Source organism: Myxocyprinus asiaticus, chromosome 26 (genome assembly GCF_019703515.2).
Source record: "Myxocyprinus asiaticus isolate MX2 ecotype Aquarium Trade chromosome 26, UBuf_Myxa_2, whole genome shotgun sequence".
NCBI lineage: Eukaryota > Metazoa > Chordata > Actinopteri > Cypriniformes > Catostomidae > Myxocyprinus > Myxocyprinus asiaticus.
In genome coordinates, this window is record NC_059369.1 from 1,035,107 (window position 1) to 1,052,521 (window position 17,415).

General features: G+C 39.9%; 2 protein-coding genes and 1 long non-coding RNA gene across 6 annotated transcripts in view; 2 read left to right on the forward strand and 1 right to left on the reverse strand.

Moving 5' to 3' along the window:
• The window catches only part of tspan4a (tetraspanin 4a), a 214,022-nt gene extending 202,866 nt beyond the window's left edge, over nucleotides 1-11,156 (forward strand). Inside the window, exons 8-10 of one of the 4 annotated variants that reach the window (XR_007893263.1) lie at nucleotides 10,315-10,457; nucleotides 10,562-10,845; nucleotides 10,978-11,156. The gene's annotated coding sequence lies outside the window, so the exon portion shown is untranslated. Of the gene's footprint in view, nucleotides 1-10,314; nucleotides 10,914-10,977 lie in introns of those variants that run through there. The other 3 variants (XR_007893261.1, XR_007893262.1, XM_051657337.1) reach the window with 3 other exon arrangements.
• The window catches only part of ddb1 (damage-specific DNA binding protein 1), a 57,663-nt gene that overhangs the window by 26,258 nt on the left and 13,990 nt on the right, over nucleotides 1-17,415 (reverse strand). The window contains exons 14-16 of the mRNA XM_051657352.1: nucleotides 16,795-16,958; nucleotides 1,446-1,553; nucleotides 1,134-1,341 (exon numbers count right to left, since the gene is read on the reverse strand). Coding sequence (XP_051513312.1) covers nucleotides 1,134-1,341; nucleotides 1,446-1,553; nucleotides 16,795-16,958 — 480 coding nt within the window. The remainder of the gene's footprint in view (nucleotides 1-1,133; nucleotides 1,342-1,445; nucleotides 1,554-16,794; nucleotides 16,959-17,415) is intronic.
• Nucleotides 11,273-13,822, forward strand: LOC127417366 (uncharacterized). Its single transcript, XR_007893266.1, has 3 exons — nucleotides 11,273-11,586; nucleotides 12,159-12,388; nucleotides 12,583-13,822. It is a non-coding gene; the product is annotated as an uncharacterized LOC127417366 (long non-coding RNA).

The window sequence follows — 17,415 nt, forward strand, 5'->3', positions numbered from 1 at the left end:
TTTAAAGGTGCACATTTGTTGTGCTGATATGAAGATGATTTGGGGGTAATGACTTTTACTATTTGTTTTAGTGTTTCCGGTAACACTTTACTATTGTTTACAAAAGGTTTACAAAAGGTTCCATTTGTTAACATAAGTTAACAAAATTAGTTAACAAGAACTAACAATGAATACTATTTTTACAACATTTATTGATTTATTTAATGTTATTTCAACATATACAAACACATTTTTTTCAATCAAAAGTTGTATTTGTTAACATTAGTAAATGCACTATGAACTAACAATCAACAATTTTTTTTATTAACTAACATTAACAAAGATTAATAAATGCTGTAAAAATATGTTGTAATTTGTTAAGGTGTCTAAAAGTGCTTATTACACGTCTCTCTGGAATACTTGATTCTGATTAGTCAATCGCATCATCCAGTGGTCTGATATTTCTAAGTAGCGACCACATATCCGTCGATAAATTGATGTCAGAATGCTCATCCGTGTATTGCGAGTCATCTTTTCATTTATTTGATAGGTAGCCATGTAACAAGTGGAATATTGTACAGCTGACATCCTGACCACCCTGTCGGGGTTTTTTGTGCAATAACGACCAGCTGACTGTACATGATCCCTAACATATTATGCAAGTTATACCGATAACTATGAGCATGTGTTATTCTCAAGCTATAATGTTTCCAAGTATTATAATGTTTATTACATTGTATGACAAATGACTTTACTAGTACTTCTGCTACCTGACATACACGGGTGAACGATAAAGTCCAATTCTTTAACCACAGTGTCTACCTAGTAGAAGTTAAATATAAATATGACAAGTTTTTTTCCCCCTTTCAGAAAAGATCCTCAGTGCGAGGGTGAAATATGTTCTAATCCCGTTATTGGATGCTTCTGCGGTATAAATGAATCATGGCTGACAGTGCATTTGTACAATGGCATTGGTAACAGAACTTCAGTTTTTGCATAATGCTGTATTAACATGGTACTAGATATGAGGAAAAAAATATCTACTGGACAAAACCCCTTGTGTGAACAGGCCCATAGAAATGTATTACTATTATTTAACGAAAAAACTTGGGGCAAAATGTCTTGGCTCTTGGTGCGAGTTTGAGGTGCTATACCTGTCAGGGTATCCCTCAGAGTTGAGCGGGCACATGTAGTTTACTTCTTTGAGGTTAACATTAGAGAACACCAGTTTGTGGTTGCTGGAGTAGATGACAGTGGGTCGGTCCGAGCAGGCGAACACATTTGACGTGGAGAGCGAGCGAAACGTGCGCAGAACTGTCGGCTGAGTGCCCAGAGTCACCTTCTTACGTTCACTTAAAACACCTACACAGAACACACACGCTTCTGCTTTATTACATGGTGTCCCCTGTCCTGGAAACAAACTAAAAAACACTTGAAAATACTCAACAGTGGAACAATTGTTTAACCTGTTTGAATGTCCAATCCGAAATAGAAGAGTGCTCCATCTCCCAGAGCACACAGCAGATAATGAGTGCCCTCAAAAGTCGTCATGAGGATTGAACGAGGAATGATCTCTGCATGACACAAAAAATCAAAACAAAACACACATTAATGCTTCAGAAGGGTTTTGTGCTGCATTTACATGGTCAACCAATTCCATTTTTTTTTTCCACAGACATCTGGCACTGATCAGATCTTCTTCTATGGGTGTAAACATCAATACCACAGATGAGATCTGGCACCTCATTCAGGGCCACTTTCAAATGTGCGGTTTTTTTTTATTTTTTTTTTTTATCTAAAATCTGGTCATCTGACCTACACTCATATCCAGTTCTTATCTTAATTCTGGATTTTCTATCATAATTACATGAAAGATCAGCTCAGGGAAAGTTATTGCATAAACGTGTTAGTGAATGATTAGAGCGAGAGAGATTAATGTTATATGCATTTATTTAATTCAGAAATGGTCAAATGACACGTTACCTTTTTTTGCATTGAAATTTTAGATTTAATGATCTTCAGCTCATGTTCAGCACTTTATACACACTGAATATTCATCAAGCCTGAAACATGCATTAATGCGGCGCAATTGAAGCCATATTTTCACGCGACTATAGCGCAAGTCATCACAGAACACAAGAGATCCACTTGAGCAAATGATACTCATATATATATTTATATATATATATAAATAAACACACACACACACACACACACACACACACACACACACATATACATATATATACACACAGTCGTGCTCAAAAGTTTGCATACACTTGGAGAATTGGTAATATATGTACCATTTTTTTAAAAACATGAGTGAGCAGGCAAAACACATTTCTTTATTTCTTATGGGATTCATAGTCAACTGTAGGTTATAACAGAATGGCACAATCATAAAACAAAACATGGCAACAAAGAAAAAAATGAAATGACCCCTGTTCAAAAGTGTTCATACCCTTAATTCTTAATACTGTGTATTGCCCCCTTTAGCATCAATGACAGTGTGCAGTCTTTTGTAATAGTTGTCTATGAGGCCCCAAATTCTTGCAGGCTGCATAGCTGCCCATTCGTCTTGGCAAAATGCCTCCAGGTCATGCTAAGTCTTTAGTCGTCTTGCATGAACCACAATTTTGAGATCTCCCTAGAGTGGCTCGATGATATTAAGATCAGGAGACTGTGATGGCCACTCCAGAACCTTCACCTTTTTCTGCTGTAACCACTGGAGGGTCAACTTGTCCTTGTGCTTAGGGTCATTGTCATGCTGGAAATTCCAAGAGCGTCCCATGCCCAGCTTTTGTGCAGAAGAATACAAATTGTCTGCCAGTATTTTCTAATAACATGCTGCATTCATCTTTTCATCAATTTTCACAAGATTCCCCGTGCCTTTAGAGCTCACACACCCCCAAACCATCAGTGAGCCACCACCATGCTTCACAGTGGGGATGGTATTCTTTTCACTATAGCCTTGTTGACCCCTCTCCAAACATAGCGCTTATGGTTGAACATAAAGCTCTATTTTGGTCTCGTCACTCCAAATTACAGTGTGCCAGAAGCTGTGAGGCGTGTCAAGGTGTTGTCATTTGTGGCACTGGCACTGTAAAGGCTTCTTTCTGGCAACTCGACCATGCAGCTCATTTTTGTTCAAGTATCGTCGTATTGTGCTCCTTGAAACAACCACACAGTCTTTTTCCAGAGCAGCCTGTATTTCTCCTGAGGTTACCTGTGGGTTTTTCTTTGTATCTCGAACAATTCTTCTGGCAGTTGTGGCTGAAATCTTTCTTGGTCTACCTGACCTTGGCTTGGTATCAAGAGATCCCCAAATTTTCCACTTCTTAATAAGTGATTGAACAGTACTGACTGGCATTTTCAAGGCTTTGGATATCTTTTTATATACTTTTCCATCTTTATAAACTTCCATTACCTTGTTACGCCTTTTGACCATTCTTTTCTGCTCCCCATGGCTCAGTATCTAGCCTGCTCAGTGCATCCACGTGAGAGCTAACAAACTCATTGACTATTTATACACAGACACTAATTGCAATTTAAAAAGCCACAGGTGTGGGAAATTAACCTTTAATTGCCATTTAAACCTGTGTGTGTCAGCTTGTGTGTCTGTAACAAGGCCAAACAATCAAGGGTATGTAAACTTTTTGATCAGGGCCATTTGGGTGATTTCTGTTATCATTGATTTAAAAAGGAGCCAAACAACTATGTGATGATAAATGGCTTCATATGATCACCATCCTTAAATAAGACATATTTTCAAAATCAATGCCAAAATTTCACAATTTCTGCCAGGGTATGCAAACTTTTATGTATATGTATGTATAATATATATGTATATGTATGTATAATATATATGTATATGTATGTATAATATATATGTATATGTATGTATAATATATATGTATATGTATGTATAATATATATATATATATATATATATATATATATATATATACACACACACACACACACACACACACACGTAGTGCAAATTTAAATACAAATCTGTTATATACAGTGCAAGGGAATGTAATGGCGGAAGAGGTAGGATGGCCCAGGAACCTGAATGACTCTGCTGCCACAGTGCTGTTTAGAATGGTGAGGGGGGTCAGTGTTGGGGTGTTCCTCCTAAAGTCCACAATCATTTCCACCGTTTTGAGCGTGTTCAGCTCCAGGTTGTTTTGACTGTGCCAGACAGCCAGCTGTTCAACCTCCCTTCTGTATATAGACTCATCGTCATCTTGGATGAGGCAGATGACTGTGGTGTCGTCTGCAAACTTCAGGAGCTTGACAGAGGGGTGCTTGGCGATGCAGTCATTTATGTACAGGGAGAAGAGTAGTGGGGAGAGCACACATTCCTGGGGGCACCAATGCTGGTTGTACAGGTGCTGGAAGTGAATTTCCCCAGTCTCACTAACTGCTGCCTATCTGTCAGAAAGCTGGTAATCCACTGACAGATAGACGTGGGAACAGAGAGTTGGTGTAATTTAGTCTGGAGAATAGCTGGGATGATGGTGTTGAAATCCGAACTGAAGTCCACAAAAAAGATCCTTGCATATATCCCTGGTCTGTCCAGATGTTGCAGGATATGATGCAATCCCATGTTGACTGCATCATCCACAGACCTGTTTGCTCAATAAGCAAATTGAAGGGGATCTAGAAAGGGTCCAGTGATGTTCTTCAGTCTGTAGCCTCAAAAATACTCCAATCAGTGCAGTCAAAGCAGGCTTGTAGTTCCAGCTCTGTTTCATTGGTCCATCTCTTTACAGTTTTACAACAGGCTTAGCAGATTTTAGTTTCTGTCTGTAAGTTGGAAGATGAACCAGACAGTAATCAGATAGTCCGAAAGCTGCTCTAGGGACAGAGCGATATGCATCCTTTATTGTTGTGTAGCAATGATCCATTATATTTCTGTCTCAGGTTGGGCATATAATGTGCCGTTTGTATTTGGGCAGTTCACATGTGAGGTTTGTTTTGTTAAAATCCCCAAGGATAATAATAACTGAGTCCGGGTATTGTTGTTCCGTGTCTGTGATCTGATCAGCCAGCTGTTGCAACGCTGCATTCACGCACGCGTGTGGTGGGATATAAACACTCACCAGAATAAACTAAGAAAACTCCCGCAGCAAGTAGAAAGGCTTACAGTTAATAAAGAGCACTTCCAAATTAGGACAGCACATCTTCTTTAACGTTGTTACATCTGTACACCAACCCTCACTGATGTAAATGCATGTTCCACCGCCTCTTGTTTTGAACAGCACAGCTGCGCCTCCGACTAAAATGTCCAGCAAAGTGCCTGAATAGTCAAAAACCGGGAAAAGACTGTCTGGTATATGCTGCCTAACGTTCAGAAGTTCGTCCCTGGTAAAACTGAAAAAGATTACTAAACACAGGACAAACAAACAAAAATAACAAAAGAATTGGAGAGCTCCACACCGAGGCGGCCATCCGTGGCACCATCTTGACGCAATTAGGAGCCATTCATGGAATTGCATTCTAAATATAAGTGCAAGTACATAAAGGGCTTTAAAGTCTGGAACACCAAGACTTATGGACAAAAGTTTTCCTATTGGGCAATAGGACGATGTAATCGGATATCGACGATGTCTTACAAAGAACCCGATGCCGATTGCGAACAGACGATGACCGACAATATCGGGAAATGGCAAAACCGTGGATCTGGGAAGTCGCCAAATATATTAAACAGTGGCCAGGGTGTGAAACTAGCACCTGCCACCTGCAAAATGTGACGAGGCTGAATCCAGTTCTCAAGCTACTCGTCCAAATGTATTTCATGCGCAGGTTATTTTGCTGACGACCTGTAAGACATCTCGGAGTGACACATGACAAGAAATGCTGTTAGTCACAAAGACATATGCTTGAGGAAACACTTTATTATATTTTTAAGAACAGACAAAAGAAAAACTGTCAATGCTCCTCTGTCTGATTTGCTGTTTGTTCAGAGGCGTTTATTCACAAGCCTGTCATGTGGAACAAGGGCATGTAAAGAGTTTTCTTTTTCATTAGTTTGAAAACTGTTTGCAAGAATAATGTCATCTATGAGAATGCTGCAAATGATCTCTGATCATCTCAGGAGGTTAGGTTTAGGGTCGCTTTATTTCCATGGACCAGTTCGCAGTTAACATGCATTGTGAACGCAACTCTGTAGGTTCAGTAATAAATATCTTTCTCTTAAAGAAACAAAAACGAAAGTGGTTAAATAATAAAATACAAGACATGTTCACCTTGAACCTAAAATTGAGTTCTATTTTATTTTCTTTAGGCAGCATTAACTGTATTCCCAATACACAATACAAACACAAATTCGATAAGAACACACATTTGGCAGCATTATTTTGGGAACACAAGGGAACTTATTAGGCTTTATTATTATGATTATCCTGAACACAACACTGCCAAAGAATTCAAAACAGTTTTAAACACTTTTGATCTGACTCAACATGTAGATGGACCCACACACAATCGCGGACACACTCTTGATCTGCTCATTAGCAAGGGTCTGAACATTTCATTCACTATTATTAAAGACGTTGCGCTATCTGACCATTTCTGTATTTTCTTTGAAATATTGATTTCTCCTGCCACTGAAGTTAAATCTGTCTCTGTCAAAAAAAGGTACATAAATGAGAACACTAGTGTGCAATTTATCAAGGTTACATCTCTGAAACAGAGTCTATCTGCAGACTGTGTTGATGATCTCCTTGATAACTTTTAACATAAAAGTTACAAATGTTATTGATGGCATTGCTCATGTAAAGGTCCGGACGATCACTGACAGGCGTAAAGCACCTTGGAGAAACACAACAGTAGTGAAAAACATGAAAAGAAAATACAGGAAAGCAGAACAAATGTGGCGGAAAACAACTTGAAGTCCATTATAATATCTATAAAGACAGCCTTCATGCTTTCAATGCTCTCTGACAGAAAATGTAACGAGTTTGCATCTCTTTTCCTGAAGATGATAAATGATATTAGAATGGCGATCAGCTCATCCTCATGTAGCGCTGAGGTCAGACAGCACCCACTATAAAAACGTTAAAAATTAGTCACTATGTCCGATTTTGAGAAAATTGATGGCAAAACCCTGGAAGAAATAGCACAGCATCTTAAAACGTCAACCTGCTGTCTTGATACACTCCCCACAACATTTTTCAAAAATGTGTTCAACTGTCTGGAAAAATATCTGTTAGAAAGAGTAAATGCATCACTCCTTTCAGGCACATTTCCAAAGTCCCTGAAAACTGCAGTTGTCAAGCCCCTTCTTAAAAAGAACAATCTGGATAACTCAATATTGAACTACGGACCAATTTCAAATCTTTCTTTCATAGGCAAAATCATTGAAAGGTTTGTTTTCAACCAGCTGAACAAATTCTTAATCTTAAATGGCTACTTGAACAAATTCTAGCCTGGTTTCCGACCGCATCATAGCACAGAGACGGCACTCATAAAGATCCTTAATGATATTCGGCTAAATACTGATTCAGGCAAAATATCAGGGCTGGTATTATCAGATCTCAGTGCTGCTTTTGACACTGTTGACCACAACATTCTCCTAGACAGATTGGAAAACTGGGTAGGGCTCTCTGGAACAGTACTCAGCTGGTTCAGGTCATATCTAGAAAGTAGGAATCCCACAAGGCTCAATTCTTGCACCGCTCCTTTTCAACCTGTATATGCTCCCACTAGGCCAAATTATGAAAAGGAACCAAATTGCATACCATAGCTATGCAGACAATACCCAGATCTATCTAGCCCTATCGCCAAATGAGTACAGCCCCATAGACTCTCTGTGTCAGTGCATTGATGAAATTAACAGTTGGATGTGCCAAAACTTTCTTCAGTTAAACAATGACAAGACAGAGGTCATTGTATTTGGCAACAAAGAAATTCCTAAAACTCTGTACCTTCAACCAAAATTCTTGGATCTTAAAACACCCCCAAAAAACATGGGTTGTATCTCCATCTTCTGATTGGCATCGCCAGCAGGTAGGTGTGTCTTTAAGACCAAGCCTATACAATCTCCAACAGAATCTATGTAAAATCTTAAATTGCATGAGGGGCACCCTTGCATCTCTAGATGCAGACTTGACATTTTTTAGAATCCTAGCCCACACTCCCTCCTCCAATACCAAAAGTTTAAATCTTTCTCCCATAATCTCTTGATAGAAATTAAAGCTCCGATCCCCAGACTCTGAATTAGCAGGGAGTAATACACTGATGCCTCATGACCTTTTCCAAAAGCAGTTATCACCTCTCCCAGAGTATCTGCCACTTTGGGGGATGTGCTACTCACAAAAACAATACAGGAAAGGTGGCACAGATGTAAATACCTATAGAACTGAGATCTGGGAATCCTAAAATGCTGAACCAAATTTTCAAAAGATCTCAACAATCCACTCTCATATAGGTCACAGAGTGTAGTAACCCCCCTCATAATCCACTCTGACCAGCAGAAAGGGGACCTATTAATACGTAATTTAGGGTTCAGCCATATGCTTGAGGCAACATTTAAATAAATCTCAGAATTAAACACTTTGGATGCTTTTGTCCATACTGACTGCAAATGCAAGATAACGGGGTGTAACTTGAATTCTCCAATTAGTTTGATAGAAAGGCTCTGCAATGGCGAAATAGGGGCAAGATTTTCCTGTTCAGTACAAAACCAGTGAGGGGCTCTCTCAGGTGGAAGCGACTAATGAGCCAAATGTCTGAGACAATGCATAATAATAAAACAAATCTTGGGTAGGCCTAGCCCACCTTTGTCAATTGGCCTATGTAACTTATTAAAATGTTATCTGGGATGTTTACCATTCCAAATGAAGGACATCCCATTCTATCAAACGCCTTTTCAGCGTCAAGTGAGATGGCCGCGACCGGAGTCTGATCATTCACCACTGACCACATAATATTGATGAGATGCCTAATGTTATCAGAAGAGATGTGGCCACAAATAAACCACACCTGATCTATATGTATAAGAGATGTCATAACTTAACCGGTTAGCCAGAATTTGACAATATTTTAACGTCTAGCTGGATCAGGGAAATTGGACGGTAACTCTTACACTTGCTTGGATCCTTGTCCTTTTTAAGAATCAGACTGATACGGGCTTGTGTCATGGTTGGCGGAAGCTTTCCATTCTTTAATGATTCCGTATAAGCTTCTAGAAAAGTGAAGCCAGTTCTGTAGCATAAGATCTAAAAAATTCAGCGGCAAAGCCATCTGGCCCCGGAGCCTTGCCTGTAGGCAAGGCCTTAATTACCTTGCCAAGCTCCTCCAAGGTTCTCAGAATCAAGATAATTTTTTTGCACATTTGTCAATTTAGGGAGTTCTAATGGTTCCACAAAGTTTCTAACATCTTCGTCAGTAGACGAAGACGTGGAACTATAGAGATCAAGACAGAATTCTTTAAAGGCATTATTAATATCAATGGCTGAGGTAAATTTCACCACCAGCAGATTTCACTGAGGGAATGGTAGAAAGAGACTCTCTCTGCTTTATATATCAAAAGTTTCCCTGCTTTGTCCCCTGACTCAAAATATGACACTTGCCATGAATAGCCAAAACTCCACCTTCCGTGACAAAATAGCATTATATTTGTATTTAAATCGGGTCAATTCTCTGAGGCCATCAGACGACATTCGGCGCTTCAGCTCTGCATCGGCACTTTGAATATTCCCTTGCAACTCCACAAGTTCTCGTGCTTTGGATTTTTAATGAACGAGGCATACTGTATGATCCGACCCCTAAGAACTTAAGTGCCTCCCAAGCCACACCCACAGAGGATCCTGAGGACCAGTTGGTCTCCATATAAACAATAATTTCAGCCTTTAACATTTGTTGGAATTTGGTATTTTGCAAAAGGGATACATTAAAGAGGCAACTATATTTATTTCATTGTTTTACTTTGTTGTAGAGTGGTATTCATTGCTAGACTTGTGCTGTTTGTTCACTGTCTTTAACACGCGTCGCTTAAAGGTGTGTTGGTGTGTGCTATATTGTTTTGACTTGTCCCAGGGTATTCACTGCTAGATTTAGAGTTGGTTGTCCAGTGTGTGTAAAACTATCATTGTTTTTAATATCTATAAACAGTGCTTCACTTGTTATAGAATATTATTTATTGATAAAGTGCAGCATAATTTATTTGCGGTGTACAGAAGTCGCGTTTGTACACGCGCTTGTCACCTCGTGCAACCCTTTGTTTCAGTTGACCACGTGACTAGTTTTGTTGTGCTAAGTAGCATTAAGGCATGTCCTGCTTTTTTCACAGAACGGCTTGTTAACATTGTGTATATATTTTAGTTGAATGCTGACGCGGCAGCGGAAGTGGTAGCCCTCGTGTAAAGCCCACCTCGTGTGAAGACCTACTTGTGTAAAGACCAGCGAGTCTGTGCGAGTCCACCGAGCAAGGACACCGACAAGGCGCCACTCACCATAGCACTTAAGTATCTTTTACTTTTATCTCTTGTCTTATTTTCCTTCTATATACTAACATGTCTGCTTCACTAATAACACATGCCTTCAAGCACATCCCTGTTATCTGTTACAGACCGTTTACACGATATTGATGCAAGACCAAACGCAACCCACACAACCTACGGCCACTTTGCACTTCAGCAACTGCTCCGTTCTCTTTCTCAGTGGAACTCTGGAACTGCCAGTCAGCTGTGAACAAAGCTGACTTCATTCTAGCCTTTGCCACACAGTCCACCCTCAGCATCCTGGCACTGACAGAAACATGGATACGTCCAGAGGATACAGCAACACCTGCTGCTCTCTCCAACAACAAATTCTCTCAAACCCCTCAACACACCGGTAGGGGTGGGGGAACAGGTTTGCTCATTCATAATAATTTTACTTTTTCACCACACTCTTCACTATGTAACAATACTAGTTTTGAATTCCATGCTATTACTACAATGCAACCCACAAAAATACATGTTGTTGTCATCTATCGCCCTCCAGGTCAGCTGACAAACTTTGAGGAGTTGGATGTCCTGCTGTCCTCCTTGCCGGAGGATGGTAGGCCACTTGTTGTTCTTGGTGATTTCAATATACACCAAGACAAGCCCCAGGCCACTGAACTGAATACTCTTCTGGCCTCATTTGACTTGGAAAGACTACACACCACAGCAACTCACAGATCAGGCAACCAGCTGGACCTCATTTTTACACATAACTGTACCAACTAAAATATTGCTGTTACTCCTCTACATGTCTCTGATCACTACTTTGTTCAATTCAACATGACTCTCCGATCTACATTAAAACAGACTCCACCTTTGGTTTCCTTTCACCGTAACCTCTGTTCTCTTTCACCCTCATGCCTTTCCACTACTGTCTCTACCTCTCTTCCCACAATAAATGTATTTTCCACGCTTGATGTAAACACTGCCACAGACACACTAAGCTCTACTTTAACAACCTGTCTAGACAACATCTGTCCTATCTCCTCTAGGCCAGCACATCCTACACCACCCAGCCCCTGGCTGTCTGACGACCTTCGTGAACATCGGACTGACCTCAGGGCAGCTGAGAGGAGATGGCGGAAATCTAAAGATCCAGTATATCTAGGTAAATATCAGTCTCTGCTTGCAACTTTTTCAGATAATGTTAAATCTGCAAAAACCTCCTATTACCAGAACAAAATCACAGCACCACAGACACTCGCAGCTTGCTTAGAACATTCAACACATTTCTCTGCCCTCCCCCTCCACAACCTGACACATCACTGACAGCAGATGTCTTCGACACATTTTTTACTAATAAGGTGACAACCATCAGCAATACATTCTCAGCACCACACCCTGTCAAACACCTGTCCCCTGTATGCAACTCTTCTGTCTCTATGTTCTCTCCTCTGACTGACACTGAGGTCTCTAAACTCCTCCTCTCCAACCACCCCACCACCTGTTCCCTTGACCCCATTCCTTCTCACCTTCTCAGTCCATTCTACCTGCACTCACACACAATTAACACATCTCTACTTACGGGCACTTTCTCCACTATATTTAAGCAGGCTCGAGTAACCCCGCTGCTGAAGAAACCCGCACTTAACCCCACACAAATAGAACACTACAGACCAGTCTCTCTCAACCCATTATTGGCAAACAGTTTTCAATCAAATCTCTGCCTATCTCTCTCAGAACAAGCTGCTGGATGACAATCAGTCAGGCTTCAAAAGTGGACACTCCACTGAGACTGTCCTGCTGTCTGTCACTGAGACAGGTGAAAGCTGAATAGAGATCATCCGTCCTGATTCTGCTGGACCTTTCTGCAGCCTTTGACACAGTCAACCATCAGATCTTACTCTCTACCCTCTCCTCGCTGGGCACCACAGGAACTGTGCTTGACTGGTTTAATTCCTATCTCTCAGGTAGGTCCTTCAAGGTAGCCTGGAGAGGTGAGGTATCCAAGCCACATCAGCTACTTACTGGGGTACCTCAGGGATCAGTGCTTGGGCCACTTCTCTTCTCTATATACACAACATCACTGGGACCCATCATTCAGGCACATGGTTTCTCTTACCACTGCTATGCTGATGACACACAATTCTACTTGTCTTTCCAGCCCAACACCACCACAGTGACTGATCGAATTTCAGCCTGCCTGGCAGACATCTCAGCCTGGATGAAGGAACACCACCTGCAACTCAACCCAGCCAAGACTGAACTCCTTGTGTTTCCAGCCAACCCTGCTGTTGAACACAACATCACTGTGCAGCTGGGTGCAACTAGAGTAACACCTTCCAAAACGGTCAGAAATCTAGGGGTAACCATCAACAACAGACTAAATTTCAGACCACATCTCAAAGACCGCAAAATCATGTAGATTTACACTCTACAATATCAGGAAGATAAGACCCTTCCTCTCTGAACATGCCACACAACTGCTTGTCCAGTCACTTGTCATAACTAGACTGGACTACTGTAACGCTCTCATTGCAGGCCTCCCTGCATGTGCAATTATACCCCTGTAAATTATCCAGAATGCAGCAGCACGTCTGGTCTTTAATGAACCAAAGAGAGAACGTTACACCACTCCTTGTCTCTCTCCACTGGCTGCCGGTTTATGCACGTGTCAAATTCAAGGCTCTGATGCTGGCATACAGAACAGTCACTGGGTCTGCTCCAGCATACCTAAAATAATTTATGCAGAGCTACGAGCCCACTAGAAGCCTGCGGTTGGCTAAGGAACGTCGCCTTGTTGTACCAACACAAAGAGGCACCGAAACACTTTCCCGGACATTCAGCTTCATCATACCATGATGGTGGAATGACCTTCCAACTCCATCCGTGAAGCTGACTCAAGATTTTCTGTCTTCAAAAAACGACTAAAAACATCTTTTGCATGAGCACTTAACCAGTCATTAATATATATATATATATAAAAAAAAAAAAAAAAACTCTTTAATCTGTTGCACTTTAATCTGTTTTGAATACTATTCTGATGCTAGTGAAACTTTGTAGTATGGCACTTTTCATACCATTGTCTCCTTAAGATGATTCGCTTTTATTTTCCTCTTTTGTAAGTCGCTTTGGATAAAAGTGTCTGTCAAACGAATAAATGTAACTATATGATTTCTTTTTCTCCGTATGTGGCAACACCTTTAAATTCACCAGGGCTTGTCTGAGCCTAAGATGTTTCTAATTGAACAATCAACAAAAGATGAGACTTAGATATAAAAAAATATCTATTGTGGGCAGGTGGGCTTCTTATGTACATGTGATTTATTTATTTTTTTTCGTTTTTTTATTTTTAATAAATTTGCAAAGATTTCAAACAAACTTCTTTCACGTCATTATGGGGAATTGTTACGATATATATATATGGGGTATATGAGGAAAATAATGAATTTAATCCATTTTGGAATAAGGCTGTTACATAACAAAATGTGGAAAAAGTGAAGCGCTGTGAATATTTTCCAGATGCACTGTAACGGGAGAAGTTAAATTACACCCCGTTACCTCGCATTTGCACTCAGTATAGACAGAAGTGTCCAGAGTGTTTAATTTGGATATTTATCTAAATGTTGCCTCAAGCTTATGGCTGAACCCCAAACTACGTATTAATAAGTCCCCTTTCAGCTGGTCAGAGTGGATTGTGAGGGGGGTTACTACACTAGGTGACCTATATGAGAGTAGTATGTTGAGATACTTTGAAAATTTGGTTCAACATTTTGGGATCCCCAGGAATAGCATACACCCCCCTAAAGCAACAGATACTATGAGAGTGGCGATTACTGCTTTTGGAAATGGTCATGGAGGCATCAGTGTATTACTCCCTGCTAATTCATAGTCTGGGGGATGGAGCTTCAACTTCTCTCAAGAGATTATGGGAGAAAGATTTAAACTTGGAATTGGAGGAGGGAGAGTGGGCTAGGATTCTAAAAAACGTCAAGTCTGCATCTAGAGATGCAAGGGTGCGCCTTCTGCAATTCAATTTTATATTTAGATTTTATATCGGTTCTGTTGGACCCCCTCTAGATTGTATAGACTTGGTCTTAAAGACACACCCACCTGCTGGCAGTACAGCATGTTCATGGAGAAATGGGGTGGGTATATGTCATTTATGGACTGGTGATTATTATTATATTTTTTATTTGTTTATTTATTTATTTTTTTGTGCGCGTGTGTTTATATCATTTGCGACCACTGGGATGTTGTTGGGGCCAGGTTGGGATTGGGGATTGGGAGGGGTAATAGTGTGGGGTTAAGACTGATTCTGTGTATATATTTTTGTTTTTCTGTGTTCATTTATGTGAATCAATAAAAAAAAAAACAGAATCTGAAAAAGAATCTGAGTGTATCAAATCTCACCGGTTTATGATATAAAAAGTATTAAAACTAGCAAAGTGCGCAGAGCTCGCCGTTCACACGTCCGACCATTGCATGGTGCCATACAACTCCTCCGATTTCTATAGTTCTTAATCTGTAGGCTATTAGTAATTTTCTACCTGTTGTCGTTGACGGATGCTTGCGTGATGGCAATTGGAGATGGTAAATGTTTGGATTTGGGGAGGAAAATAAGATTTTTTGATCATTATTTTATTGCTTCTTTTGTTTAGTTTGAAGTGCAATTTGAATTTAGAAAATGTCTTTTGTTTGTTTTTCGTGTTTCAATAAATGAATTAAATTTTTAAAAGCAAAATCAATAAAGCAAAAAATATTCACCGATCCTCTGCAGGGGGGTTGATGTAATCGGATATCGTGATATTTTTAAGGCGGTTATCGCCAAAATATTTTTTATATATCGCCCAGCCATATTGGGCACTATTTGTTCTGTTAAAATGATGTTTGATATTAGGACATAAACTGGCCTTGGATAGGAAAAACCCTGCAAAAGAGGGATAAAACTGCAGTAGTGGACTGAACTGCACAACGTGCCTTTATATCCACACACTACTCACTCAAGCGAATCCACTGACTTGTGTGATCCACTGATCTGTCTAATATTAATGTAAACTCAGTATGGGACACACACAGAAACAGATGGGATCTGTTCATTACTGTCAAAAGGCAGTCTTGGCTTCATGGTTTGAAATTCTACATTACAAATTGCCACTTATATTTCATGGCCCAAAAAGTGTGTAAATCTAGAACGCATGCAAGAAATGCCTCCCTACTTTAGAATATCAACATTATTTGGACATGTTTACATTACGCCCAATTTAAGACTAATTTCAACAATTAATTACACACAGCATGCACACTCATAGCACACGATAAATACAGTATATTCATACTGCACATTTAATGAACGCCTGAGGTCTGAACTTAGAAACGGCTCAAAATACACTTCAAACGGACCCATCAATTATACAAGGATAGAATATAGAAATATATCTAAAGAGAAGGTGACTGTTTTAATTCAATTATTAAAAAAGCTGAAGAATAAGAGCACAGAGGCAGAACATTGAATATAAATGCACTGTTAAATGCATCTCAAGGGAATGCAGAGAATGTAGTTGAGAAACGACAACACAGTAAAAATAATCAAGGCAACACTATTCTACAATATAACAATATACAGTGATAAACAGCAATATTTACTGACATATTGTATATTCTTATTGAAACATTTAAAAACACAAAAATGATTCAGTGTACATTTTTAATGATGCACGTAAATCGTTGAATCGAGTTTTGAAACAAACAGTTCAGACTCTGTTTTTGAGTAACAGGCATGTGAAAAAGCACAGAGCACAAAAAAGCATGAAAGTGTACCGAGCAAAGTGGGGGACAAGTTATTATATTTTTTGAATGCGATTCAGAACGCCTTCATGTAAAGTCTACAGCTTTTTAATAAACTATGCAAAATCGCTACTGCACATCAGTGGATCTAATAAAAGGGTGAGTGAGCAGTTGATTCCATACTAAGTGATTTCAATGAAACAGAGATCAGACCACGGCATGATACAGAAGTGGATGTGCTACGATGTAAATCAGGAGCCTCTGTCTCACGTATTCTCAACAAAATGCTTGTCAAGAATGGACCGGACAGGACATTGTCGATAACATGAACCCCCGATGAAATAATTGCTTACAAAATATTAAATATACGACAATATAATCATACACTCCGAGCTGACACCATTCAAACTGGGTTGAATTAGTTTGGTAGTCAACTCAAAACCAATCCAGTTTGTTCAACTAACTTTGTGGAACAGGCCGTGGTGAATAAAGCAGACTACGTTATACTATATTTATAAAAGCAGAACTTTTGAACAGACTGCATTGTTAGTGGAATCTATTCTCTGGTGTGACGAATGTGAAATCTCACCTCCTCCCAGCATCTCTTTATGCAGGATGCTGAAGCAGGGTAACTTGAGCAGACGAGCCGAGATATCTGTCCAGAGCCCGACTGCGCAGATGCTAGACTCGCCTGCGCAGTCACCCAGAGGAGTAATGTCCAGACACGCCACCTCATGCTCCATCTCAGTACAACTGCAGGAGACAATACGCACACAAACACAGAAATGCAAAAAACAACATTGTTTTCAAACAGCTTTCCCAAATACTGTCTGCCATTGGTCAATTCTGGGCCAACTGAAAGAGGTCTGATCCTTTTCCAGAGGACACTAGTGTTAATAACTCTTACCATTGGTAGTAAAGTATGGGCAAAATATGACTTTGTTAGTTTTTACACAATGCTGTTTCAATGGGATTCACCTCTGTGTTCTTTTAGGCTTGAAATTTTAGCAGCAGTGACTTAGTGTTAAATGTTTATTTTACAGATCAAATTGCAATAACAATTTTTGTCAAAAATCAAAATGATTGTGCAGCCCTACAATCAATGATTCACAGGCAGGCAAATACATAGTGAAAACTTATTGCATTTTTGATCCTTTGCCACTTGTATTTACAGAGGCCAAGACAGACAGGACAGGAAATGATGACAGAA